Source organism: Microcebus murinus, chromosome 8, assembly GCF_040939455.1.
Source record: "Microcebus murinus isolate Inina chromosome 8, M.murinus_Inina_mat1.0, whole genome shotgun sequence".
NCBI classification, from domain to species: domain Eukaryota; kingdom Metazoa; phylum Chordata; class Mammalia; order Primates; family Cheirogaleidae; genus Microcebus; species Microcebus murinus.
In genome coordinates this window covers 47,793,582-47,819,968 of record NC_134111.1, presented here as the reverse complement: position 1 = coordinate 47,819,968, position 26,387 = coordinate 47,793,582, and the positions used below count along the sequence as shown (strand labels likewise).

Below are 26,387 nucleotides of genomic sequence, written 5' to 3'. Positions count from 1 at the left end.
CTCTGCACCATTCTTTTAAACCAACATGGGCAACAATTGATGTTGTTTTAAGATGTCCTCTTAACATTTGCAACAAGGGTCAAAATTTTGCTTCCTGACACCCAGGCAGGAGAGCTGGGCACTTGCCTGGCAACATGTGAGATGGCCTGCACTTATTGGAGTTGGGGGAGAGGGAAGAGGTAGGGAAAGAGCATTCAAAGTCACCCTGCCCTGTTGATGTCTAACAGGGCTAGCATTTGGCTAAAGATGATGCTCCAGAGATAAAATCAGCAAGCAAAATTTGGTTAGAACTGGATTTAGCCCGTTCAGGAACTGGGCTGATTGAAACAGTGTTTGGCTTTTCACCTCAAGGTTGCAAGGACTGCAAAACCAGACAACGAAGGGGGAAGGCTCAGGTCTCTCTTGGCATTTGACCTTGGGGAGCAGCGGCAAAGCCATCTGTCTCCCTCTAAACATGGGAAACCTCTACAAGGGAACAAAAGGGCTAAGAAGCTCACAGCCTCTTACTCCACCTTCTGTCAGTCCCGTACCTGCTGAAGAATGACAGGAGGCAAGAGGACTTGGTCCTTTAATGCTTTTCATTTGTGGCTCCAAGGAGACCACAGAGCATTCAGCATTACAGACATGCTGAATCCCTTGAATTGTAACAGGAAAGAAAATTATTACAGCTCAAGACTTTTATATTCTCTAATTTCTCTGTCACTCTTCATAAGAAAATCTTTTCATTTTGAAAAATGACTTGGTAGAAACTGGGAAATAATAAGAGATGTTTTTTGTTCTTGGAGGCAATTGCAGCTGCTGAGTGTTGCTGCTGGCATTCGGTCCATTGTATTGAATTTCCTGTGAAAGCTGAATATTTAAAGAAAATGGATTTTTAAAAAACAAACCCTTTTAAAGAAAGCTCATAAAACCAAGAGCAAAACTTTTTAAAAAATGGATACTTTTTCTAGGATTTTAAAATATTGACTGTGGGTATAGCAATTCATTTATCTTCAACTTTTCTTATTAATGTCCTTGGAGTCCATCCTTAGTTCCAGCAGACGTTTCAGAAGCTACGCTGGGGCCACCTGTTTCTGAGGGCATCCATTGCTAGTTATTTGGCACTAGTGGCTGTTTATTTGTAAAGGTTCTCTTTGGGCATTAACGCTTTGGAGATGAAAAAGGAAATTTCCAGCTTTTGGAGCACAAGTCTCCTCAAAGGGGTTCATTCATTGAGTTTTCTTAGCAGATTTCCTGGTTTCTAGTCCTTTCTACTTGAAATGAATTCCTCCTGTACTAGGTTGCTCTAGAATAATCTTTTGCACATATGGATTCCATCTGTTATTTTCTCTGCTTAAGAACCCATAATGATATTCTCTAGTTTCTCACACCAGATCATAATTCCTGTCCTTAGAATTTATTCACTATTTCCTACATGTATGTTATCTAGCTAAACTAAATTTTAAATTACTTGACAACAAGAACCATAGTGTTATGCACAAGAAGGGGACCATATGTACTTGTGGAGCTGATATAAACATCCCCCTTTATATAGTGCCACCCACCCCTCACTGTGCCACCCTCACTAGTGAGGTAGAGTCACTAACACACTTCTACAAATGAAAAAAACAAACAAAACTCAGATGATGTTTGTCACTTGCCCTAAGCTGCAAATTCTACAGCAAGGCAGTCGGTGCAGAGTAATGGTTAAGAGCAGTGATCCTGGAGCCCAATACTTGTAGACTTGCAACAGCTGTTGGTTCCACTATTAACCAGTTTTGTAACCTTGGGCAAATTACCTAACTTCTCTGTGTCTCCACTACCTCATCTGTAAAAGGAGACAATGCAAGGTCACATTACATTGGGTTGATTATTGTGATGATGCAATATATAAATATATAGCACCTGGCACATAAAAAATGCTATATAAGCATTAGCTATAAATCACAATCATATTTAGAGACATGTTCTTTTTTTGTTTTGGGTGAAAGATATATATTTGTAATAACTCAGGTGAGGAAACAGTTTTCTCTCCAGTTAGCACTTAGAAATACTAACACTACATGGAATCACGTTTGTACAAAAGCGAGAAGCTTCAATCCTAAAAACAGCTTACACAAATGATATTGGTGGATACCTGCCTTAATTTGCTGATTCCAGTTGCTAATGACAAGATTTGCTGTCTTTTCAACTTCATTATCAAGCTATTGAAGAAAAAAAAAGGAAAACACGTTTTACTTTCTTCTCGTTTAGTCACTGCTGTAAACTCATAAAAGAGGCTCTGGGAACTGCCTCACCCCTTCTGCCATGTGAGGTTACAGTGAGTGTAAACAGTCACCCGTGAACCTGGAAGCCAGCCCTCACCAGTCACCTAATCTGCTAGTGCCTGAATCTTGGACTTCCCAGCCTTCAGAACTACCAGAACTACATCTGTGTTATTTACAATCCATCCAGTTTATGGTATTTTGCTGTAGCAGCCCGCGCTAAGACAGCCATAGTGCTGGCTTATTAATTCCGGCACAATTGTTCTCACAATTCATGGGACTTTCAAAATCCTGCCATAGAGATATATGTGGAGGAAAGTAGGCAACTATCTTATCCCCATGTCAAGTGTCACTTGAAAGGACTTGGTAAAATAGTGATTTCTAATCTGTAACGATGTAAACAGCACATAAATATGTGCAGTTGTGTGGACAACCCTCGCATGGGTTGGTGTCACTGCAGGTCCCATCACATTCTCTTCAACATCAATCCACGTCCAACTTCAACACCAGGAGAATTGCTAACAGTCCTAGCAGTGCTAATTTTACTAAGTGTGTCCATTGCTCCTAACGTGACTATTTCTTTAATTTCAAAGAGATTGAATTCTTAATTATAATTAACTTCCCCCCCTGCTTTTAAAACATCCAAAGGAATAAGACTCATAATGATGAGGATGGATTTCGGCAACCTCTCAGAGACGTCTGACATAAGTTCCAACAGAGCCTTTTTTCCTGGACCACGATCCCAGTAGATTAGCCGCTACTCAACCACTCTTGAGATTTAGCAAACACTACACTTTTCTTTTTTCCAGTTGGTTATATCTACAGTCTATGATTTATTGTAACAAATACAATGAAAATAATTTTATGCACGATGCCACTTTTGACTAAGTATGTGGCTGGAATGTGGAGCAGGTTTAATTTTTAAAATAAAATCTGATTTTTTATCTTTTGAGAGAGAGTGGGGTAGGGTGATGGGCTGCAGTGGGGAGGGGAGATGCAGAAAAGATGATCAATAGGAACCACATTTTAGAGGGTGTCATGGCACCAATGAACTAAAGCACTGTGATCAATTGTCATAGCACTCTGCCTAATTATGGTAAGCACTAAAGAAACATTAATAACTATCATATTATTACATAGTAATATTTTGTAATTAATAAAATATAGACTAGTGTTTGGTTTTTATCAAGGTGGCTTGCAAAGGCAGAAGATTATATTGCTTTCTAGTAATTCCTACAAATTTCTATCCATCACCCTAGCCCAAGAGACAACATCTATTCTGGTAAAACACATGTATATACCTACAAATATCAGTTCTACTTGCTGATTCAGTTTAATGAGGTTGAATACGTTTTCTATAATTACTCTTCCATCGAGCATTCACAAATCCCCTGGTCCTTCTGACTTGCTACAGTCAGCGCCTACTTTGTCTGGCCTTGGAACTCCCCTGAGCACGGCTCCTTCCCTTCACAAGGCCCCTGCTATGGCTTAGGAATGTCTTACCTCCATCTGGCCCCGAAACAAATAGTGACCAGGACCCCAGCCCTATCAGAGCCAAGCAGCATTTATTAAACACCCATCTGTGTTGCCCAGAAACAGCACTTAAAGTGCTTATCAACTGAATGACACACAGAGAAAAAGAAAAAGGAACACAAATGAAACTGTTCTGGAAGGAAAGGCACAGAGAAAGACCACAGGATATGCTATAAGTGGACTGGGTGCCCCTGAAAGAATTGTTTGCTATTTTTCTTTAATTTTAAGGATTTACCCATTATTACCTTTACACAATTCCAAGCTGATTTGCATAGAAAGTATCATTTTAAAAAATGTGCTTATCATTCTTCTATTTACAAATAGAATAAATGAAATTGTATACAAATACAAATACAAAGAAGTACAAAAAAATGAAATTAAAAATAACCTCTAATGCCATAATCTAAAGATAATTCTCATTAACATTTTGGGAACGTTCTTCCAGGATTTTTTCTATCCAAGTACAAACAAATTTATTTTATAAGATCGAGGTTATATAATTTATCAGATTTCTTCATTCTGCTTTATTAACACTATGTTGTGAAAAAATTCCCATGTGATTAAATTCTTAGACAGTAAGATTTTTTTTTTTTGAGACAGTCTCACTTTGTTGCCCAGGCTAGAGTGAGTGCCGTGGCGTCAGCCTAGCTCACAGCAATCTCAAACTCCTGGGCTCAAGCGATCCTCCTGCCTCAGCCTCCCGAGTAGCTGGGACTACAGGCATGCGCCGCCATGCCCGGCTAATTTTTTCTATGTATATATATTAGTTGGCCAATTAATTTCTTTCTATTTATAGAGTCTCGCACTTGCTCAGACTGATTTCGAACTCCTGACCTCGAGCAATCCTCCCACATTGACCTCTCAAAGTGCTAAGATTACAAGCGTGAGCCACCGCGCCCAGTCCATACAGTAAGATTTTTAATGGTTATAAAGTATTCCATTGCTTGAATGTATCATAATTTATATTTGAATAAAGAAGCAGTTTCCAGTTTTTTACCATCATAAACAATAATGCTCTAACAAACATCCTTGCATATCAACCTTGGACTTGTGTTTTTAATTATTTTTATGATAAATTCCTAAAGCCTAGCACTACTTTTAGATCGCCTTTTCCTCCTTGGGCCAAAGACAGAAATCTCCCTTTAGAAAAGGGAGAGGAGGAAAGTTTCAACTCACTGATTTTCTCTTCTTCTCTTGTACATTCAGGACTTGATAAGTTGGTTTTATTGCTTCCAACTCAATTGCTTTGCCAAGTTTTCTGGAAATAAAACATAAACGACACGAGCATAGCATTAGGGTTTACACATCTACTTTCCAAATTACTTTCTGGGGAAATAAAATGGTGTGTTATGGCATGTGTATTCAGTGTGAGTTGGAAGGGGAGTATTTGTAGCACACCCACTTTAAATATTTACGACTCCCTTTGGAGTCGGAGCAAGGCCAGGGTGGGGCACTCACTGATGCAGGTCTGCTGCGGACTTCATGCCCTCCGAGGCCCAGGCCCAGGCACTGCTGAGACAGCTGGAGGCAGAAACAGGGAGGGGAGAAGAGGTGGACATCAATTTCTGGGTAAACTCTGAGAAATAAGGCATCACATCTGATTCACTGAATTCAGCAATTGCATTCATGTCCTAACCTTTATTTCAATTTCTCCATGAGATTAAATCCTGCCAATGTATTTATTTGCACTCTATTCATGATGTATACTGCTTTTTTCCCCCCAGTCATTTTTCATTTATATTTTCATTTCCCATTTCAAATCCGTAGAAAATCAGGCGACTAAAGTAGTCGAGGGTGAGAACAGGCGGTGATAGATACGATGCTAGGGGTTAAAAGGCCCTCAGAGACAGTCTTTTCTGGCTTCTCATTTCACAGATGAATAAACTGAGACTCAGAAAACTGAAGTGACAAAGAAAGGGCTTGGAGCCCTGGTCACCTTCTGCTGCTGCTCTTTGGGTTGGAGTCCAGCTTCTGACCCTGCTGGGTTTTAGGGCAACTGCTCAGATATGTTATGGTCCTGTGAGTGGTATCCCAATTTAACAGAAAGGATAGCACTGCCCTGTCCCTTATGGCATAGAGGGAGGCTTAGGGAGTGTGAGTCATTTTCTCCAACAGAAGGGACCCAGCTCACGGTGGCCCGTATAGTCTGCCTTCATAAGTCAGGACAATAAGTCCAATTATATCAATAATCCCCAGAGAGACAGGCCTGGGTATATTTTGATGGAGATAAGGGGGTGGATCTGCATCCCTGACAAAATCAGAATGGTGCAGAGGTTTTGCCTCCAAATGGCTTAGTTTGTACTTTGCAGCCTGAGAATGGGAGAACAAGACCAAAGGATGCCAGATTTTCTACACATCCTAAGCCAGGCACAACACTAGACACAAGAGAATACCTATTACATGCTTACAATAGGAGGGTCCAGAAAAGACAAAACTAATCTATATTGGCAGGAAACAGATCAGTGGTTGCTTGGGGCTAGGTAGGAGAAGGAATGCAAACAGGCATGAAGAATCTTTTGGCATGATAAAAATGTCTATGTTTTTAGTTTAATGGTTGCTATGCAGTGTATTTACACAAACTGACCAAACCACATGCTTAAAATGGGTGCTTACTATTGCATGTAAATTAAACCTCAGTAGAGTTGATTTTTAAAAAGGAAGTCAGGCATACTTGTGGGAAGAGAATCTGACATTTGCCCCTCCGAGCAGCGGGCAGCAGGGCAGGGGACCAAATGTGGGACCTCAGGCTCACCTGGGCCTGAATGTAGGTGCCCCTTTTTTGTTTCCTACATGACCTTGGAAGAGCCACTTCATTTCTCTGGCCCTCACTTAACTGATCTTTTAAAGTAGGAATTACTTGGGATAGCTGTGCAAGTACCTAACACAGATTTTGGTATAGATCATAGTTAATTAATGCTCATTATTAAATATCGCACTAATTCCAATTAACCAAACATTCTGGACATGCTAACTCTTTGGACTACTATGCTGGATGTTAGGGTTGCAACACCCCTACACCTTGATCCCTCTCATTCTTTTGAAGATAATTAGAATCAAGATCTTAAGGGATATTTAGGAAGCTTTTGCTTCATGCCAGGTGCTCTGCTAAGCACACTTCTTGTATTAGCTCATTGAATCCTCACAGCAACCATATGAGTTAGGCAAAATATATGTTTTACCATTTTTAAGAGATAACAAGAAGATAAATTGTTCTAGGTCACTCACCTGTAAGTGGTCAAACTAGAATTTAAACCTGGGCATTCTAAATGAAAGTCTATTTATACTCAACCACTATGCTATTCTGGCTCCTTTGTAGTCTACTAAAAATACCATCCTAAAAATAAAAATAAAGCTAAAGTCAGAGCAATTTCAAAGCCACCATTTGCTATTACAGATGATGCCTAAAGAGGAGTGAGAATGTGAGCTCTAGAAGGTTTCCTTTTTTCTTTTCCTTTCCCTCTCTCTTCATCAAAAGAGACCTCTGCAATGGCACCGTCAGCTTAGGGTCATGTCTGCATGTATTACTCAAGAATCTTTGCAGCAAATTATCACTAATGAACCATTTTTAGAATACTAATATCTTTCTTCTCTCCTTGCCAGAAAGGAATCTACTTTATTCTTAGAGCTGCAATATATTGAGAGAATGTGAACCAACATTTTTTTAGCAACTCACATGTTAAGCTCTTTACATACATTATCTCATTTTGTATGCACCCCACACACACACTCACACACAGTGGAGCACATGTCAATACTCCAGCTAACAGAGGGAGAAATCGAGGCACTGAGAGGCTGGGTTACTCGTCAAAGGTCACAGAGTAGAGATAAGGTTGGATTCACACTTCCTGAGTCCAAGTCTTCTGAGTTCACGACATCACTTTCCAAGTTCATTATCATCACCAAGGCTCTATCATGAATGTGGCCTTAGGAGTCAGAAAGACCCGGGATGAATCCAGCTCTACAACTTACCGTCCATGTGGTTGGGGGAAGTTTCTTAAACTCTCCAAGCCTCAAATCCTTGTCTGTAAATAGCGATAATAATAAGATCTCTCAAGGGTGGTAGTGAGGATTAAATGGGAGTATCTGTAAAATATTTAACATAGTCCCTGGCACATAGTAAGTGCCCAAGAACTGACAGCCCTGCTTGACATTACATAGCTACCACTTTTGTCAGAGGAAGCTAGAAATGATCATATGTCACTTTTTATTACTAATATTTTTAAGAATGATTTTGCCTTGCCTCTGCTGTGGTACTTACTTTTTCCTTGTGTTCTGTAATGTTTTGCTCAGCTTGCTTGCCAGTTTCTGCAGTCCTTTGGCATAGCTTATCTCCAGGTTTGCCCTGTTTGCAAAAGGCAGGTTAAATAGGATGTGCTGGCCAGAAATCAAGCAAAACTACACAGATGTGCACACACCCACACATGTGCACACACACGCGGAGGAGGGCTCAGGCTGGACATGTAATGCTTACCTAAAGAAGAGATGATTTGTTTACTATAAGGATCCTCTTGTCCTTAAGCACAATCCTTAAGGACATCCAAGAGGAATCCTACGAAGGGAGAGTTTTTATTTTACACTGTGTTAAGGGTTGAATTGCATCTCCCAAGAAAATGTTGAAGACCTAATCCCCAGTGCCTGTGAATGTGACTTTATTTGGAAATAGATCTTTGTAGGTGATGATCAATTTAAGATGAGATCATTAGGGTGGGCTCAAACCCTATATGGATATGTCCTTATTAAAAGGGGAAATTTGGACACAAAAATAGACATGCACACAGGGAGAATAGCATGAAGGTATTGATCTGAGTGATACACCTACAAGCCAAGGAATGCCAAAGATCCCCAGGAAATCACCACAAGCCAAGAGACAGGCATGAAATTGATTCTTCCTCACAGCACTCAGTCGGAACCAACCAGGCTGACACTTCTATCTTGAACTTCCAGCCTCCAGAATGTGAGACAATAATATTCTGTGGTTTAAGCTCCCCAGTCTATGGGAATTTGTTATGATAGCCCTAAAAAGTAATATAACTAATAGGGAGCAGAAAACTGTCCTACTTATCTTGGGACATTAGCACTAATCATATTAGCTCTAGATTATAATAGCTGGCAATAAAATGATAAATTATGATTGAATTAACCAAGCAGTAGCTTTCTAATGGGAATCTGCGGTGGTGGCCAATACCAGATTTATTAATAGAAAACAAATTTCCATTCCTTTCTATGCAGGGCAAGACTCAGTAGGAAGTCCGGGCATGCCCTCCAAAAGCAAACTCCTTGGTTCCTTTGGACTGATTGACTCACTCTCATCTTAAACTTCTTTTACTTTGTCTATTTATAGGCCCCTCTGTAGCTAAAATGAGGGCATCTTCATCTCACTTCTGACTGCAGATAATAAAAATGTAGGAAATTAAGTTCCATTTATATTATGTTTTCCTTTTTAACACAGACCACAAGAATTTCTGTTGCATTTTCAGTCCTTTATTTCTATTTTTATTACAGAATATTTTTAGAATTCTTTATGACTCCATTTCACTTGGGAAAGAATTCCAGAACTCTTCTATAACTAACCTAATACCTGCACGTTTTTCACACAAGTTAGACAAGTAAGACAGCTCTGTTTTATAAAATGAAATCCAGACATCATGGGCTGTTGATCTATTGTTAAATTTCTATTCATTTTTCCCTGTTGGTACAGTTGTGCTTTAGGTTGGTTTTTATTTTGGAATGAAAGAAGACTACTGTAGGGTGTATGTTAAGGCCCAGGTACAAAAAACACCTATTGAGTATCAGAACTTGTTTGGATATAAGGAAAGGTTAAGGTAAGTATTTTAAAATAATGAAGCTGGTAAATAAATATCTCATAGCATTTAAAAACAGATTTATCTGCTCTAGGAATATGTTCCAGCTAATGGCAAGAGAGAGAAGAAGAAAGTGCTGGTCACCAGCAAGCTGGGAGAGACCATCCCACCTGATGAACTCAGATCTCCCAGGAGATCTCTACCATTCAGTGGGGTGGCTTCAGTAACGTTACAATGGAGTCATCAGGTCTACTTCAAGGGGTCTTATGAAGATTAAAATATGTAAGAGCCCAAGCTTAGCAGGGGCTCAACGGCTGGAATGATTGCTATTGGCCTGCAAGGCTCTGCAGGATCTGAGCCCCGGCTCCCTCTCTGACATCCCTCCCACCAGTCACCCCTTTGCTCGTTCTACTCCTGCTCGGTGACCAACTGCCATCCTGCCTCAGGGACTTTCCACTTGCTGTTGCCTCTGCTGAGTGAGTACTCCTTTTTCTACTAAACCACATGGTATTTTCCTTCATGTCATCCCAACAGGACTTGTTCAAATGTCACCTCCTCAGAGCCTATCCCATCTAAAAGAGGATCCTTCTTGCCAGCCCCTTACAGCTTTATGTATGTCCTAGTACTTATTATATCTTATCTCACATTATGATTTTTTAATGTGCTCTGCTGAATACCCCTAGAATGTAGACAGCTCCATGAGGGTCAAGAATTTTTTTCTGTTCATTGCTATATATCCCTGGGTCTGGAACAGTGCTTGGCACATAATAGGCACTCAGTATGTACGTCATGAATGATTGAATGCATGAATGGACTTCCCACCAGGTCTTGGCTGGAATTCTTGAAGAAGTTTCTCTCTGTAACCAAGGTTGGAGTGAGGTGGCATGCTCATAGCTCACAGCAACCTCTAGCACTTGGGCTCAACTGATCCTCCTGCCTCAGCCTCCTGAGTAGCTGAGACTTCAGGCACATATCACCATGCCTGGCTAATTTTCAAAAATATTTTTTGTAGAAATGGGGTCCCCCTATGTTGTCCAGGCTGATCTCAGACTCGTGGCCTCCAGAACAATTCCAGATGGCTTCTGGCAGGAAAGGTAATGCTGTCAGGCACAACCTCTCCCTCAGAATCCAGTTCTCCTTTCAGAATGTTCTCCCAGACTGTACAAGGTGTCTCAGAGGCTAACCAGAAGTAAAAAGGCCAACTACCAGAAAGAAATGTTGCTTTCCTTTATATCGTTAAATTAATTGGATTCCACTGGCGGGGGGCGGGGGACGGGGGGTGGAATTAGGCTTTGGTGGCAAGAAAGAGGGTCCTTGTTTACTTTGAGGTGATTTAGCTTTGTTCCTTTTCATTTGGCCACTTTCCTCCCAGGCCCCAGTGTTCCCGCTGGCTTTCTCTTGAACACCAGCCTGAAGAGATTCGATTGTCACACAGCATCTCTCGCCTTGGGAGACTTCTCTGTACATACAAGTATCTTAGGAATCTTCAGCAGATTTATGACTCTACAGTTTGGTATACAGGTTAAAAATCCCTGAATCCTGCCTATGAAGAGAGTGTGTCCAAACAGCGCCCTCCCGACAAACGTGTTGCCTCACTTCCGTGACATGTTGCTGATGTGTGACCTAGGTTCTGCCTAGACAGAAAGAGGCAACACCAGCATTTATCAGGCACCTACAACATGCCAGGCACCATTCTGTTTTAGGTATATTTCCTCACTTACTCCACCTTAACTTCCTCGAGGTAGGCATCCTTTCTTTAACCATTTCATGGAGGGGACACTGAGGCACAGAGAGCTTGGTCAGCCACTCGCCTGAGGGTGCGCAGGCAGGAGGTGAGGGAGCCGGGACTGAAGCCCAGACAGCTTGGCCGGAGGACCATCCTGCTTAACCGCTCCACTCTGCTGCCTCTGACGTGGTGGGGAAGACACTGCAAGTGGAGAATTGGGGGGAAAGTCAAACAGCAGTACTTTTTAGAATTGATACCGCCTCTCACTCCACCTTTAATTGCAGTGTTTGAATCACCACAGCTCCCGGCAGAGCTTAGCAGCTGGAGATCCAATTACAGCAGCCTCAGTGCCAACAGAATGAGCTTCCTGTTCTGAAGCCTCTGGGAAGTGGTGAGGCGTTTCCGGGGATGGGGAGCAGGGGAGGCGAGTGTCCGGGAAGGCGGGGGCTTTCACTGCAAATGGCGACAAGCTGGCCCTCTGCAGGGGACCGAGTGGGACCCAGCCTCTCTGAACAGCACACTTGGATCCTCTCTCCTTCACCCTGCAATTTAGTAATGACCTCGAAGGGTTTTAGAACCTGGCATTCAAATAGACCAAGCGAGCAGGTTACAATCATCTGCTCATCCATTTTAAGCCCTAAGGACCCTTTCGGGAACCTCAGCAGATTACTCTGCTAGTCACAGGGAAAGGAAAGGAAATGTGGTGGGGAGGACGGGTGTGGGGCATTGTCACTCTGGTGTCTTCTGCCTGACACTAAAAGGCTCTCAGGCCTCTGGCCCTGAATGGCTTTTATCTTAACAGATGTTAATAGGTAAATTCCATCCCAGAGAAAATCGGCTCTTCTATAAGGAGCCATGGTCCAAGTGGCAAACGTAGAGAGAGCTGTCATTTTTATGTCAGAATGTTTGTAAGTGGAAACAAATGCTTCCGTGTGGCTCTTCCATGCTTATGGTCTAATGAAGTAGTATATCCTGAAAGTATATATATATATCTATATCTATATATATGTATATATATATATGTATATATATATATATCTCACCTTTGGTAAATATATATATATATATATATATATATATATATATATGCTTTCAGGATTCCTGCTGAATAGGCATGAAATGATCTTGGTGTTTCCCAAAGCAGAGGCAGCAATGTACACCCCCACTTAGACTGGTTTCTTCTTAGTCACTTGAAGGCAGGTGCTTTATCACATATGGTTCCTGCTGAAAAGTCACCATATGCAAAGAGAGTCGAGAGAGACAGGGCTAACCTCAAACTGAGATGTGGAATTTTCAGTCCCTCACTAAAATAATCAGAAACAAGCTTATAAGTTCATTGTGCTTAATTTTCTAGCCCTGTCCATCTTTTTTCTTTCCATTCTACAGCCACCATATCTGAGTTAAGATGCTTTGTCCAAGCCAATTGTCTTGGCACACATGAAACTGATGATGTATATATCTTTTGATGGGTAACTCAATCTCACAATATTCAAATGAGTTTTAAAGATTCTGGACCAGGGAAATGACATACACTGACTTTTAATCCATTTATATTCTAATTTCCTCTCAGCATGCAAGGCAGGTCAATATGTTTTCATTAGTAGTAATGAAGATCATTAAGTCAAAGACCAAGTCTGACTTAGATTTTAAAATAAATTATACTTTTGAAAGAAAGGAGAGATGGAAAATATGTGGTTTCAGATTCAATATTTTAGATAAAGCAAAATTAAGCTGTAAGAATAATACAAATGAACATCTAATGAATTTTAGATTATTTATCCTCTTCTAATAAAATTAAGATGATAAAAAGTAGTTTAAAAAAAGTACAACCAACCAAACAAAAGTAATTGCCCTCTGTGTCTATGAGGAATTAAATAAAATTAAGGTCTTCTCTTGCTTGGAACAGGTGACAGAGTTCTCCCTTCATTATGAATTAATAAGAAATTTTAGTAATCTCAAATTCTTCCCGGGTGATATCATCTCCATCTTTCACCTCTTACTTTGGACCAGCAACAGCTTCCAGTTTCGGGCCAGGTATGTGATGTTTTCCATCCTAGCTTTATCGGTAAGCCTTTTGAAAGACAAGCTCTCATCTTACAAATAGATTGCATTTACAGGTCATTGCTGGCAACTTGAAAGATACCTTCACACTGAAGCCCTGTGGTTCAAGAGGCCAGGTTCCCTAGCCAGGCCAGGCACCCATGGCATCATTACTGATTGTTCTTGTCATGGTTCCTGAGAACAGTATAAAAGAAGATGAAATGGGAAGATGACACCCAAATGATGTCCAGCCTAAGAGTCTCACCAAGTCACAGTTCACCCCCAGGAACACATCAGCTGTGCAGCTCTAGAACCTCAGGTCCTGCGTGTCTGTCCATTCACAAACTTAGTGCGTTTATGGGGCGGGGGGATATTTTGGTGGAGAGAGTCAAGTAAAGTGGGCAAGAAAGGTGATGTTCAAAGCTTTTTGGCTGGGAAACAAAATTTTATACAGAACCCCACCATATTGCATAAATGCTAATAAAGTTGCCCTGATTAAATGGGAGAGGGTGTGAGTGGGGGCACAGAGCCCTGCATGCTCAACCTTCTCCTCCTCCTCCTCACCCCCTGAGTGGCCCCTAAGGGCTCCCACAGTCCCCTTGGGCTATGGGGTTTGAAATCCACTCAGCTTGATGACAGTGAAGTCCCTTCCCACAGAGGACCCACAGGCTCTGTGAAGGGAGCTGACCCCCTGAGCATTTGGCAACCCCACAGCAGTGCTCCAACTGCCTGCCCTCCATGGAGGACACCCTTGCACCTAGCCTGGGTGGGGCCAGATGGGATTCAAAATCGTTTCTGTATCCCCATCTGTAAATTAAAAATAGATAAGAGTAAGTATGTGCCACATTGGGTTATGACAATTAAAGACACCAAATATAAGACACATCTAACACAGGGCCTGGTCTATAGGTTGTACAGATTATGCTGGATAAATGGTCTCTTCTATGATTTTATTTTTTCTAGCTTTTCTTCAAGACAATGTGCTATGTATTATGTCAGGAAATGTCCTTGACATGCCTATTTATTGCTCTTCAGAAATGACCTAACTTGAACTTCTTAGAAGTTATGAGCTCCCAAAGGTACAGAGTCACTCATACCTTATTCATTCACTCAGTGGACACAGCTATTGGATGCCTGCTCTGGTCCAGGCCCATGCTCATGGCATACAAAGACCCTCAAGGAATTCAGGCTCCAGAGGAGGAGACAGACAAGTGAACAGTGCAGGCAGTACGAGCTGCAACAGAGGTAAGCGCTAATTCTGCACATAGGCCTGAGGGGCACTTTATTAAGACTGGGGACTGGCTGGAGTTAAGGGAGGCCTGTCACAGTGGGTGACTGGATCTTGCAGAAGGTGTTGAATGCAGCCCAGCAACGAAGGTGCAGCAACATCTACCAGATAAGTGATATGGTTGTGCAAATGCAGGAACCCAGATGGGCTCGGGATTGCAAGTGGCTCAGTACGAAGGAGGGAATAGGGTCATGGGGAGATGGAGAGAGACAAGATAAATAGGAAGGCAGAGCTCAGATCCCAAAGGTCCTTTTATAAAATACTGCAAGGGCTGACTTTTATCCTGAAGATCATGGGAGTCTTTGAACGGTCTTAAGTAGGGTCATGGCCACAGAGCGGAAAGATACATTAAACACAGGGACGGGGCCCCAGCTAGCACACAAGTCAAGGTAACTTTACTTGGATAAGAAAAAGGTCCTCTAGAGGCAAACAGCTCTATCAGGGTGCAATACTCAAGGAGTTAGAGTGGACTGGATTTCTGCCTCCACTCATCCCATTCAGCCAGCTGCTTTGTGCAGTGTACAAACTACACAACTGCAAGGCAGCAGCCGAGACAGAAGAAGAGTTTAAGTGAGTTTTGCCAGAACAATGGAACAGGCCATAAAGTGAAAAGAAAGCTACGGATATCAAGGGGGGTTAGCAGAGAGAGAGATGTGGTCTTGGTCATGAGTTGAGATAGAAGGAACCATGGCTGTGGGTCATCCCGGCTATCTGGCTTGACTGGGTGGGCAGTAGTCCTGGTCATTATGGTAAAAAATCCAGAGGGAACATCATCTTTGGAGAAACGCTGATAAACTTTGTTTTGGATATACTGATTTTGTGTTTTGATGGGACATCTAGGATGAAGCATTCCATATACCGTAGAATAAATGGTTTAAAGCACAATTTAGACGTGTTGCGTAGTGACATACGTCCGGAAGTCACCACTGTGCCAGGGAGCCCAGGCTGTGGGCCTTCAGGATGAGTAAAGTAGAAAGGTGAGAATTTGTCAAAGATTTCATTTCAATTTTTTATTCCTTTGTTAACAGTATCTGCAATGAATCAGGAATTGAACAATTGGCCAACTACACCCCTTTTTTCTTTTTCTTTTTTTTTTAAATGGCCAGAGCAGCAGTCTTGCTGTTTGAAAACCTGACCTTAATCCTCCTTACACAGGAGCGACTGATTTTGCCATCAAAGCCTGTTTGGACCTTCACTGTGAGGGTGCAGGGAAGCAAACACTCCCAGATAGTTTCTGAGGATGTGCCTTTGTCCCTTTAAATCCGATCCGCAATTGTGTTAAAGCGAACCTGATCATTTTGGCATCAGGCATGGTAGGTGCTTCTGTGTTTCTCTGGCTAAATGTGAGTTGGGTACTGCAAAAAAAGAAACTGAAGTAACTAATTGGATAAAAGAAGCTAAGCGTGACCGTGAATTGCAGGATATCCGGGCAAAATGGTACTTCAATACCAACTGCACTTTTCTATGACTGCCAATTAGAATAAATGCAAGAAGGCGGCTGAGCTCGGAAAGGAAAAATTCTCTGGACTGCCAGCTCGACTGTGATGCTGCCTCTGTAGCCATGTGCCGGTACAGAACTCTGGAGCAGAACAGTCCAGTGTCTCTCAGGAAAGGGGTCTGCAAATACGAACACCTCAAAGGATAGTAAAGACCTTGTCCTAATAGTGTAGGTATAATAATGATAATAAACCCCTTACCTGTATTTCATTTGTTTATTCATTCAATATACAAGTATTTACTGAATGCACTTCATGTGGCAGGCACCCCTAATTCAAAGCTCCCTGTCCTCATTCACTGTATCTTCCATTCTGCTGCCACTGGATTTGCCTGCATGATTTTCTGTCACTACACTCATTGGAAACACCTGCTCTATGGATTCCGAGACTACTGTTTGGCTTGACTTATGGGGTTTCCCATTACTTGTTTATAATCTTAAGTAACAGGATAATTTCTTTTAGAAAGACTACTGGGTTTCCAGGTTTGTTTGTTTCTTTCTTTCTTTTTTCCTGCCAAGAAGAGGAGGAAAGCTGTGCTATTTGAAGACAAAGGAATATTATGATTTAAAAATAAGCAAGAGCAAGCTTGATAGCATCAGTTTCCAACACCTTCTCACTCCAGTGTCTTAATGTGACAATCCTTGTTTCTGCTGGCACCAATCCAGTGTCAGGGAGAGCACATTGCTCACTCTGTCATGGGCTCCTCCAGCTCCAAGAGTGTCCTCATCTTTTTCTTTTTTCTTTTGAATTATTATGGGTACATAATAGTTGTATATTTTTATAGGGCACATGTGATGTTTGATACAGGCATACAACGTGAATTAATCAAATCAGGGTAATTGGGCTATACATCACTTTAGGCATGTGTCATTTCTTTGTGTTAGGAACATTCCAATTCCACTCTTTTAGTTATTTTAAAGTATACCCTAACTTATTGCTGATTATAGTGGCTTTGTTGTGTTTCAAATATTGTTCATTCTATCTAACTATTATATTTAATTGTATTTTTGCACCCATTAATCATCCCCACTTTATCTCCCCCTCCCCACCACCCATCCCTGGCTTTCCAGGTACTTTCTAATACAAGGGACAGGTATCATTGATTCATGTATAACAAGCTCACCCATTTAAGAGGACAGTAAGCCCTGGGCTCATTTTCAGATAGCTGGTGGGAATCAGCCTTTTATGTAATACTGTATGCATAGGGAAGTAACTTCTAAATTCACAGAATGGGTAGAGCAAAGGTGAATGTAACACCAGTTACACCGTGACCATTCATCTTTGTACATATAGTCATTATGTCAATTCAGTTCGAACACATAGGGAGAAGTAATGACTTCAGAATCACATCCCTCCTGTTGGAGAGAAGTGACCCAACCCTGGGAAGTGAAGCGGTCTCCTTTTAGGCATACAGGAACACAGTCTAAAAGTACATAGTGTGCCACATATCCATAGATTTAATAGAGCGTTTGTGTCCATTAGAAAACAGTTCTCCCCAAATGCCATCTCCTTTAGTGTGCACAAACATCCTGCAGCTTAACTACACCATCAAAAAGCTGAGCAAGGTGAAGAAACTTGAAAGCTCAAGATGCAGAGACATTGCAAACGTGCATTTATCTGGAATCAATATAAAGCAATCCAGAAAAATGGCATCTTGCTTAAGGGGAAATGATTTAATTGTACAAGTTGAGCTCTATGAAATGTTGAGAAAAGCATCTATTGCATAAATGACCTAATCTCTAACATAGTTTTTCTGGTCTAAGTAAAACACCAGATCCGTTCTTGGTGTTTATGCTATGCAGTTTTTATCCGGGAATGTGCTGGTAATTTTGCTAACCATTAGCACTCTTTAGATTTTCGAATTCTAAATTCTTCTCCACAAGGAAGTGAAGCCATGAAGGGAGATATCTTTAGCTACCCAAGTGTTTCTTCCTCGCTAAGCATGTTTGCCGCTCTAGAACATGCGGGCGGAGGGTGTCACACATTCATAGGTCCAGGACAGATGGTAGCCCTAGGAAGGAACTTCAAGAGAGACACAGGTGAAAAATGAAGGCTCTAGCTGTATAAGGAGAGTAGATTTGGCTGTGGCATGGTGGGGATATGGAGTGATCTGGACAAGGCTGAAACAATACATCAGGTTTCAAGCAGTGGCTCCTCCAGTTTTTTCAGTTCGCTGTTGAGTCTGTTTGCCAGCAGACGTTACCTCTCCCCTGCTTTCCATCTTCTCAGCTCTCTACCAGGCACTCATTTTTTTTTTTTTTTTTTTTTTTTTGAGACAGAGTCTCGCTTTGTTGCCCAGGCTGGAGTGAGTGCCGTGGCGTCAGCCTAGCTCACAGCAACCTCAAACTCCTGGGCTCGAGTGATCCTTCTGCCTCAGCCTCCCGGGTAGCTGGGACTACAGGCATGCGCCACCATGCCCGGCTAATTTTTTATATATATATCAGTTGGCCAATTAATTTCTTTCTATTTATAGTAGAGACGGGGTCTCGCTCTTGCTCAGGCTGGTTTTGAACTCCTGACCTTGAGCAATCCGCCCGCCTCGGCCTCCCAAGAGCTAGGATTACAGGCGTGAGCCACAGCGCCCGGCCTCAGGCACTCATTTTGAACCCCCAGACACCAAATAATCAAAGCCCAGATGACTGCAACCCAGGTCCTATGCCTGGCTGGTCTACAGAGGGAGGGTGCTTTCTAATCTAGGTAATGAGTTGAATTTGTGGAATAGTTAACTGGGTTTTGTTTTGTTTTGTTTGAGACAAGAGTCTTACTCTGTTGCCCAGGCCAGAGTACAGTGGTGTCATCACAGCTCACAGCAACCTCAGACTCCTGGGCTTAAGCAATCCTCCTTCTTCAGCCTCCCAAATAGCTGAAACTACAGGCTCCCACCATTGCACCTGGCTAATTTTTCTATTTTTAGTAGAAATGGTGTTTCACTCCTGTTCAGGCTGGTCCCAAACTCCTGAACTAAAGCATTCCTCCCACCTCAGCCTCCCAGAGTGCTAGGATTACAGGCATGAGCCACCGTGCCCAGCCTAGCTGGTCTTATTTGAAATAATTTCCTTTGAGACTGATAAAAATATTTTATTACAGAAGAAATTCCCTCCCAGATGGGTCCTCCCCTTTTCTCTTTCATGGAATCAAAGCAGTGTGGCTGCTAGGATAGCTGCTAGGATAGGCTGCTAGGCTGCTAGGATAGCTGCTAGGATAGGCTGCTTCATATTTAAAAATTTTTTATCTTTGACTCCATTTGACAAATCCAGTTTTTTCTTTATTACAACAGCCAGTCTGAGCTCTCTTATATTTTTCTTTGGCCTTATCCATTGGTCCTGACAAAGCCAATATTCTCCTTTGGTCTTGGTTTTGAAGGAAACAAAAATATTCCTCTCAAAAACATTGGGAATTGTTGAGCTAAGAAAAGGTTAAGAATTCAGCGGCACACTATGCCCCTCCTCTCTGCCTTTCCCACCTAAAGACAGGCCTGTTTATAACACTTGCTTATCAGCTCAGAAACAGAGCTCAGAGATAGCAGCACCTAGGAGCACACTTTATCTTCCCATACATTTACCTCCCCACATTTTCCTGCCTTTTAGAAGCCTGAAGATACTCTCTTCTTTGTCTTATCACTATACAGGGTTTATGGCTCTTTGTCAAAATACTATCTAAGCAAGGTCCCTAAGCCACTGCCTTGCGAGAGAAACACTTTTGAGCTGAGGCCTCTCCCTCAGATGAGTACAGCAGGAACGTGTTGATAAAATTCTGCCTAGTTTTCCTTTTGTTAATCTGACTTTTGTTTTCAGGAGTGTATCTCAACTAAGAACCTAAAAAGTGAAAGAAAAGAAATTATTTTCTCCCCTCCAACCTGTTAACACAAGATGCAATTAATGCATGGTGTCTTTGTTCTTGTGGCACTCATACAGTATTTTGAATATGACATGGTTTACCTTAAAAGAATAAACAATCTCTTCTGAAGGTCTCTTTAGAGTGGGTTATTATAGAGCTGTCTGGAGGTAGGAAAAAGGCCCCAAAGATCTCTTTTGACCCAATTCATTCCTGGAGTTCTCTAATTTTAAGCAGGAATTTTTGTAAATTTCTCGACTGAGTTAAATGTGCTCATTTCAGCACAGTGAGCAGCTTTGCACCAGATCACACCTAGTATTAGTATTAAGAGAAGATGATACTGAAAATAGTGACTTTTCATTCATCCATCCATTCATTCATCAGACATTTACTTAAGAAATCAAAAGGCCAGGCTCTAAGAGCTCAGTGTACAATAATGAGTAAGACATAGCCTCTGCCCTTGGAGGGGAGACAAAAATGTAAACTAATGCTTGCCATCAGTGTGGAAAGTACAGTAGTGAGTGTATACATCAGGTACAACTTGGACCCCAGGAAGGGGTGATAAGCTCAGTCTGAGGAATCCAGAGAGACCTGACTGAGCCTTCCAAAGCAGAACACTTCCTGTTGTTCCTTGATTTTTATGGTACTCAATTGGTAAATGTGCAATAGAGGAGAATCATTCTTCAAACCAATCTCTTGAGTACCAAAATATAACACCATGTTCTGGAAAATAGGACAGCTTGTCATATCACTCGCTCCAACTGAACAGGAGGCGCTGCTTCTTGCAAACCTGAATTTTGTACCTTTGCTGAAGAACGGATGTGATCTGCTTGCAGAAATTCTCTCCATTTTGAGAAAACTCCTTTAGGTTCTTGTATACTTTATTTTCCTGAGAAAAATAACAGAACAAAAAAATAAATGAACAGGAAGATAATGTACATTCCCCAAAATAGGGCACTTATAAATTCAGAATGCTGCTCTAATGACTGTCATTGCAAATGATCATGCAGCCACAGGAATGCATGCTTTTTGGGATGAATTCTTAAAATAAAGAATGAGTTTCTTCTGCCTAGATATGAAACATCTTGGAGAACTCTTCAAAAATAAAGCTGATCTACCTGTTTCTCCCCTTGGCTGGATGCAAACAATTAAGTAGTGGGGTACATTTGGAGTCTGGTTTCCTGTCACCCCTATTGTTCCCAGGAAAGAAAAAAGTACATTCTGAAGGATACCACGTAGCCATTTTGTGTCCCCTCTCACACACCACAAACTGCAAAATAATATTCCCGAGGCTCATGAAAAACCATGAACCATTAAAGTGAGCATTTCTTGGCTCAGATATCAAAATGTAAGTGAATAACTTAACAAAAGCTTGTCCTAGTCCCTTCTATGTCTCATTTAACTGTAGTATCAAGAATGTCATAATAATGAATTGGACATTTTGGTTAAACCAAACCTTTAGAAATATATAAGTAAACCTTTATAAATTCATTTATATATGAATTTAGCCTACAGATGCAAGAAATTCAAGTAAAAAATTTTGTCATTTGATTTAGAACTCCATAATGTCATTCTGAAAATTATACTTATAAATGTAGACATTGATGATGATAGATTTTAAGTGCCTAAACAGAGAAGGTAAAGGGTAGTTGACACAGAGCAGGTGAATTTGACAATGAAACATCCCAAACAGTCTCTCAGAGTTTCTATCTGGTAGGTGCAACAGCATATTGCATTTTATAAAATAAGATTTTAGGCTTGGTGCAGTGGCTCACACCTGTACTCCCAGCATTTAGGGAAGCCCAGGCAGGAGGATTGCTTGAGGGCAGGAGTTTGAGACAGCCTGGACAACATAGCCAGACCCTCATGTCTAAAATAAATAAATATATAATAAAACTAAATGAAAAAAAAATTAGCCAGGGTAGTGATTCATGCTGTAGTTTCAGCTACTTGAGAAGCTGAGGCAGGGGGATCACTTGAGCCCAGGAGCTCAAGGCTGTAGTAAGCTATGATCGTGCCACCACGTTCTACCCTCGGCAACAGAGCCAGACCCTGTCTCTTAAAAAATAATGAGATTTTACGTAAGAGGACCCAAATTCTGTGTGGTTTGAGTGCCATACAGTGGCTCTTTGCTCATACCATGAGCCAGCCCTTTCCAGTATTCAGATGTCTCCAGCATTCAGTTGGGCACCATACTGAGAAAAGGGAGGAAACTCGTGTTTACTGAGTATCTTTTATGCAGCGAGTGCATTCATAAACACAGACACCCTTAGGGCCCAGGAAGCCTTTCAGTTAACAAAGCGCTTAGTGTAAGGTGCTAGCAGAGCATCAAACCAAAGACATAGGACTGCAGAGGAAAAAGGACCTAAAGAAATGACCCGATCCAGGCCATTGGAACAGGCACATAGACATAAAATACTTTTCACTTTATGCAGTAGTTTAACTTTCCTCTGAATTTAACACAGAAAGTTATGACAGGATTTGGTAGAAACATTGTAGTAGCAAATGGCTTCACTGAAACTGCCTGGGACTCAAGGGCAGCAGTGAGGGTGCAAAGCTTTGTGCAAGGAAACCATTCATTTCTGAAGCAGGGTTTGCACAATCGTGTGCCTGCGGCACCAGCAGGGCACCGGAATGTGTGAGGAGCTGGGTGGGACGGTGAGCTGGAGAAGCAGCTGCCGGAACCACTCTGGCTGTCACTGCTGCATGGGAAAGTGGCCCGGGACAGGCAGATTTCCCAATTTGCATCTGAAATATGGTTTTTTAAAGGTTGTAGCAAACAGTTCACAAAATTAAAAACTCTCTGCAGTGCAAGCAAAATACATTTGTAGTGGGGTTCTAATTTGTAGCCTGTGTCTTTTTTATTTTTTTACATTTTTATTATTTTAAGTAGAGACGGGGTCTCACTCTTGCTCAGGCTGGTCTTGAACTCCTGACCTCGAGTGATCCTCCCACCTCAGCCTCCCAGAGTGCTAGGATTACAGGTGTGAGCCACTGCGCCCAGCCTGTAGCCTTTGTCTTGAAGAAGAAATAATTTTCCTTTGAGAGTCATGAAAGTAAAACCACTGTTTAGCAACCAGGCTTTCTGATTTGTATTTCCAGTCAAACCTAATCTGTCATCGATGAATGATCTGATACTATTAAGGCCTCCTTCCTCCCCTTACAGGTACACTGGGAAAGTTTTGCTGAGCATTTTGAAATTGTGAGAAGTCCTGCAGTAAAGAAACTTGTTTACATGTTTGTTTGCTCCTATGTAACCTAAACATGTTCACTAAATTCCTCTCTAATGTGTTTATTTTCTTCCTATAACACCTCATAGCATCCTACAAAACACACCTAGGCGTCATGATAGGAAAATACATAAGTGTTAAGCAGGGTACATGCCCCAAGAATAAAGTCATTTCTCTGCCTCCCTCATCCTTAGGTATATGTTAATAACAAGATGACTAAATGTTGTCCAAAGAGATATGGGCAAAAGTTTTGAACTGAGTTTTGAACAGTGAAGGCTTCTTCTTCCTCTTTTCTGCCTTCTGGACTTGGAAATAATGGTAGATGCCATAAGGTGGTATTGAGATTGGACCCCATGCGCTAAGATTGTAGAGCAGAAAGAGCCTGATGTCTGTGAAGGCCATTACATGAGCCCTCAACGCTCTACTTTTGGACTTACCTTGCATGTGAGAGGAATACATTGATGTTTTTAAAGACATTCTTATTTGGGGTTTTTCTGATATGCAGCTTGCCTTAGTTCTAACTCATGTACGGTTTTTTTTTAACTTTTTTCTTTAAATTATCAAACATTTTTATGTTTCATAAAATAATAATATACAGCATAATAATGATACACATTATGTACTCACTACTTAAGTTATAGAGGTATTAACACTTTGCTTTTGCTCTGTCTTTAAACAACTGTTTTTTCCTTTTCATAATTTCTTCAGCTATTCCAGGGTATTTATACTTCCATGTGAACATTTATCTAATTAACTTCTTTTTAAAATCCCTGCTGGGATCTTAATTGGAATTGCATTACATATATGTATAAATTTGGGGAAATTGGCTTTTTAATGGTATTTAGACTTCCCATCGAAGGACATAGTAAGTCTTTTCATTTGTTCACATTTTATTTTATGTTCAATAAAATTTTATGATTTTCTTTATAGGTCCTGCAGCTTTCTTATTTGATTTATTTAGAAATATCTCACAGTATTAAGCTGTGCGTCTTTATGTATTATCCTCTCTGCTTTTCTCTCCAGCCCTCAGCAATGCAAAAACTAAGACAACAAAGAAACCATGGGGTCATGTGCAAGAGAGAAGTACTTGGATGCGTGCTTGCAGAGTAAGTTTTTCTGCTCTTAAACACTACTTAAGACTGGGGCTGGGGATGAGAGAAGACACAGCAGAAAGATGGATGGGAGGGACTTGGAGCCTTCAGAGTGGGGGAGGAAAAGAACCTCCCATCAGTAAAACCAGGAGTAGAAGGAAGGGACTCCGAGATGAAATGTCATAAAGGAAGAGCCCCCCTACCCCAGCCCACCATCACCTGAGGACAGTGTGCACATTATACAGCAGTCCCCTATAGGAGAGAATAAGGGGCCTTGGACACCAACTGTAAGGATGGGGGAATGTAGGGAAACCCCTGCCCATAACCAAAGTGGAAATGAGTAGAACCAATTAAAAATTTTTCTATGTGTTGGGGCTGGCTGTGTTTGCAGTTCCCGAACTAATTAACCCATCAAAACTCCCTTAGGCACATTTTAAAAAATACTGTCTCCATGGGACTAGTTTTAGGGAGCCAAACAATCCCAAACATTTCTAAACCAGTGATTGAAAACTCAATTGCCATCAGCCGCAGTGGCAGAGCCTGTGGCAAAGTGGAGAGTGCCTGTCTCCCCAAAGGCATTCACATCCAATGTGACATGGGGACATTCACATCCCCAAAGCAAGGGGCTGCTCAAACAAGCCACAGTCTACGGCTTCCATTGACCCTGGGGCTGCCAGTGCTAGGTTTAGGAAGACGACTAGTCTGTCCTAGACTAGTACTTCCTAATGTTTTTTTACATCATGGCGCACATAGAAAATGTTTGAATTGGAACAGTGTGGTGCATGGACAAAGTTGTTCCAGGCAGAGGCAACTGGCCCGTGGCTATGCCCAACCCCAGCCACATTCTGCCAATTCAAGAATGCCAGGATTGAAGGGATTCATATCTCAGGCACACCTGTAACCCACTCCTCAAACTCCAGAATGCCCAGGCACACACAAGCTAGGAAGCTCTTCAATACATGACATTGTTGCTAACTTGGCAATCAGATAAGAGAGGCACGTTGTGCTTCTAACAGCAATGGAGAGAATCTTTACCTTTGACCCTATGTACAATGTGCTGGAAACTCCTCAATAAACCCTGATTCAGATTGAGATAAAGGGGACATCAGTAAATAAAAGAGTTGCTAAGATTATTTATATTACCCTTATTTAGAATCAATGATTCTGTACTTTCATTGTGTACCATCCACTCAGACTTGAAGAAAAAAAAACCATGAAAAGTGGACCTGCACAAATGCCAAAGCAGACCCCCCGAGACCATCTAGTCCTCTGTGTGTGTGTGTGTGTGTGTGTGTGTGTGTGCATGTGTATATGTGTGTGATTAAAAAATCTTAGAATATACCTGCTTCGAGGGGCTGAAATCCCTTGACCTTTGCTGTGGCTACTCCTATCTCTCCCCACTCCCAGCCACCAGCAAGGATCCAGAAGGGGTTCTATGGAGCACAGTTTGGAAACCACTCAAGTCCAACCCCCTTGTTTATAGCTAAGGCCCAAAGAACTGAAGATAACCTCATTAGTGAAGGACAGAAGCATGATTAGAAATGTTAGGTATTCAAATCAATTACAGAATCCATCAGAAACAAGTATATTTATAAATGGCTAATCAGTATAATCACACTAAGTTTATTCAGAGTGATAGTAACTTTTAAGAATTCTGAGAAGTACAGATGGCTTCTTAATGTCAACCATCAGTACAAGAAGGATTTTCTCTGGTCACCAACATATACAAGGTAAATTTTTGGTGTTCTTTTCCTACCTATTAAGCTTTTGAATATCCCCTTGCCCCACTCCCACCCCCACCAAATGTTCTTTCCAGGAAAGAATCTACTATTGATTTCATATCTCCATATGAATTTATATTACATGCTGCATCTCCCTAGGATCATTGATTACTAGGAAAAATGTCATGGCTTTCCCCCCCCTCCCCCGATAAAGGGAAGACTGGTGGTGGAATATTTGGGATCTTCCTGATCTCCTCAAAAAAAAAGAAAAAAAAATCCTTTCACGTAGACAACTGGTCTACATAGGCATTTCTCATTCAACCATTAGGAAACTGTTTCTACCAGCACTTTTAAGCAAATTCTGTTGTATAAATATTGCCATTA

The 26,387-nt window shown here is 41.4% G+C and overlaps 1 protein-coding gene across 6 annotated transcripts in view; it reads right to left on the bottom strand.

The window, feature by feature from the left end:
* Positions 1-26,387, bottom strand: part of NOSTRIN (nitric oxide synthase trafficking) — a 58,032-nt gene that overhangs the window by 27,385 nt on the left and 4,260 nt on the right. For 2 of the 6 annotated variants that reach the window (XM_012781871.3, XM_012781869.3), the window contains exons 3-8: positions 20,765-20,850; positions 11,389-11,504; positions 8,035-8,118; positions 5,179-5,297; positions 4,953-5,034; positions 2,121-2,183 (exon numbers count right to left, since the gene is read on the bottom strand). In XM_012781871.3, the coding sequence (XP_012637325.2) occupies positions 2,121-2,183; positions 4,953-5,034; positions 5,179-5,297; positions 8,035-8,118; positions 11,389-11,504; positions 20,765-20,810 (510 nt within the window). In that variant the 5' untranslated portion in view covers positions 20,811-20,850. Of the gene's footprint in view, positions 1-2,120; positions 2,184-4,952; positions 5,035-5,178; positions 5,298-8,034; positions 8,119-8,247; positions 8,324-11,303; positions 11,505-20,764; positions 20,851-26,387 lie in introns of those variants that run through there. The other 4 variants (XM_012781872.2, XM_012781870.2, XM_076005629.1 and 1 more) reach the window with 4 other exon arrangements.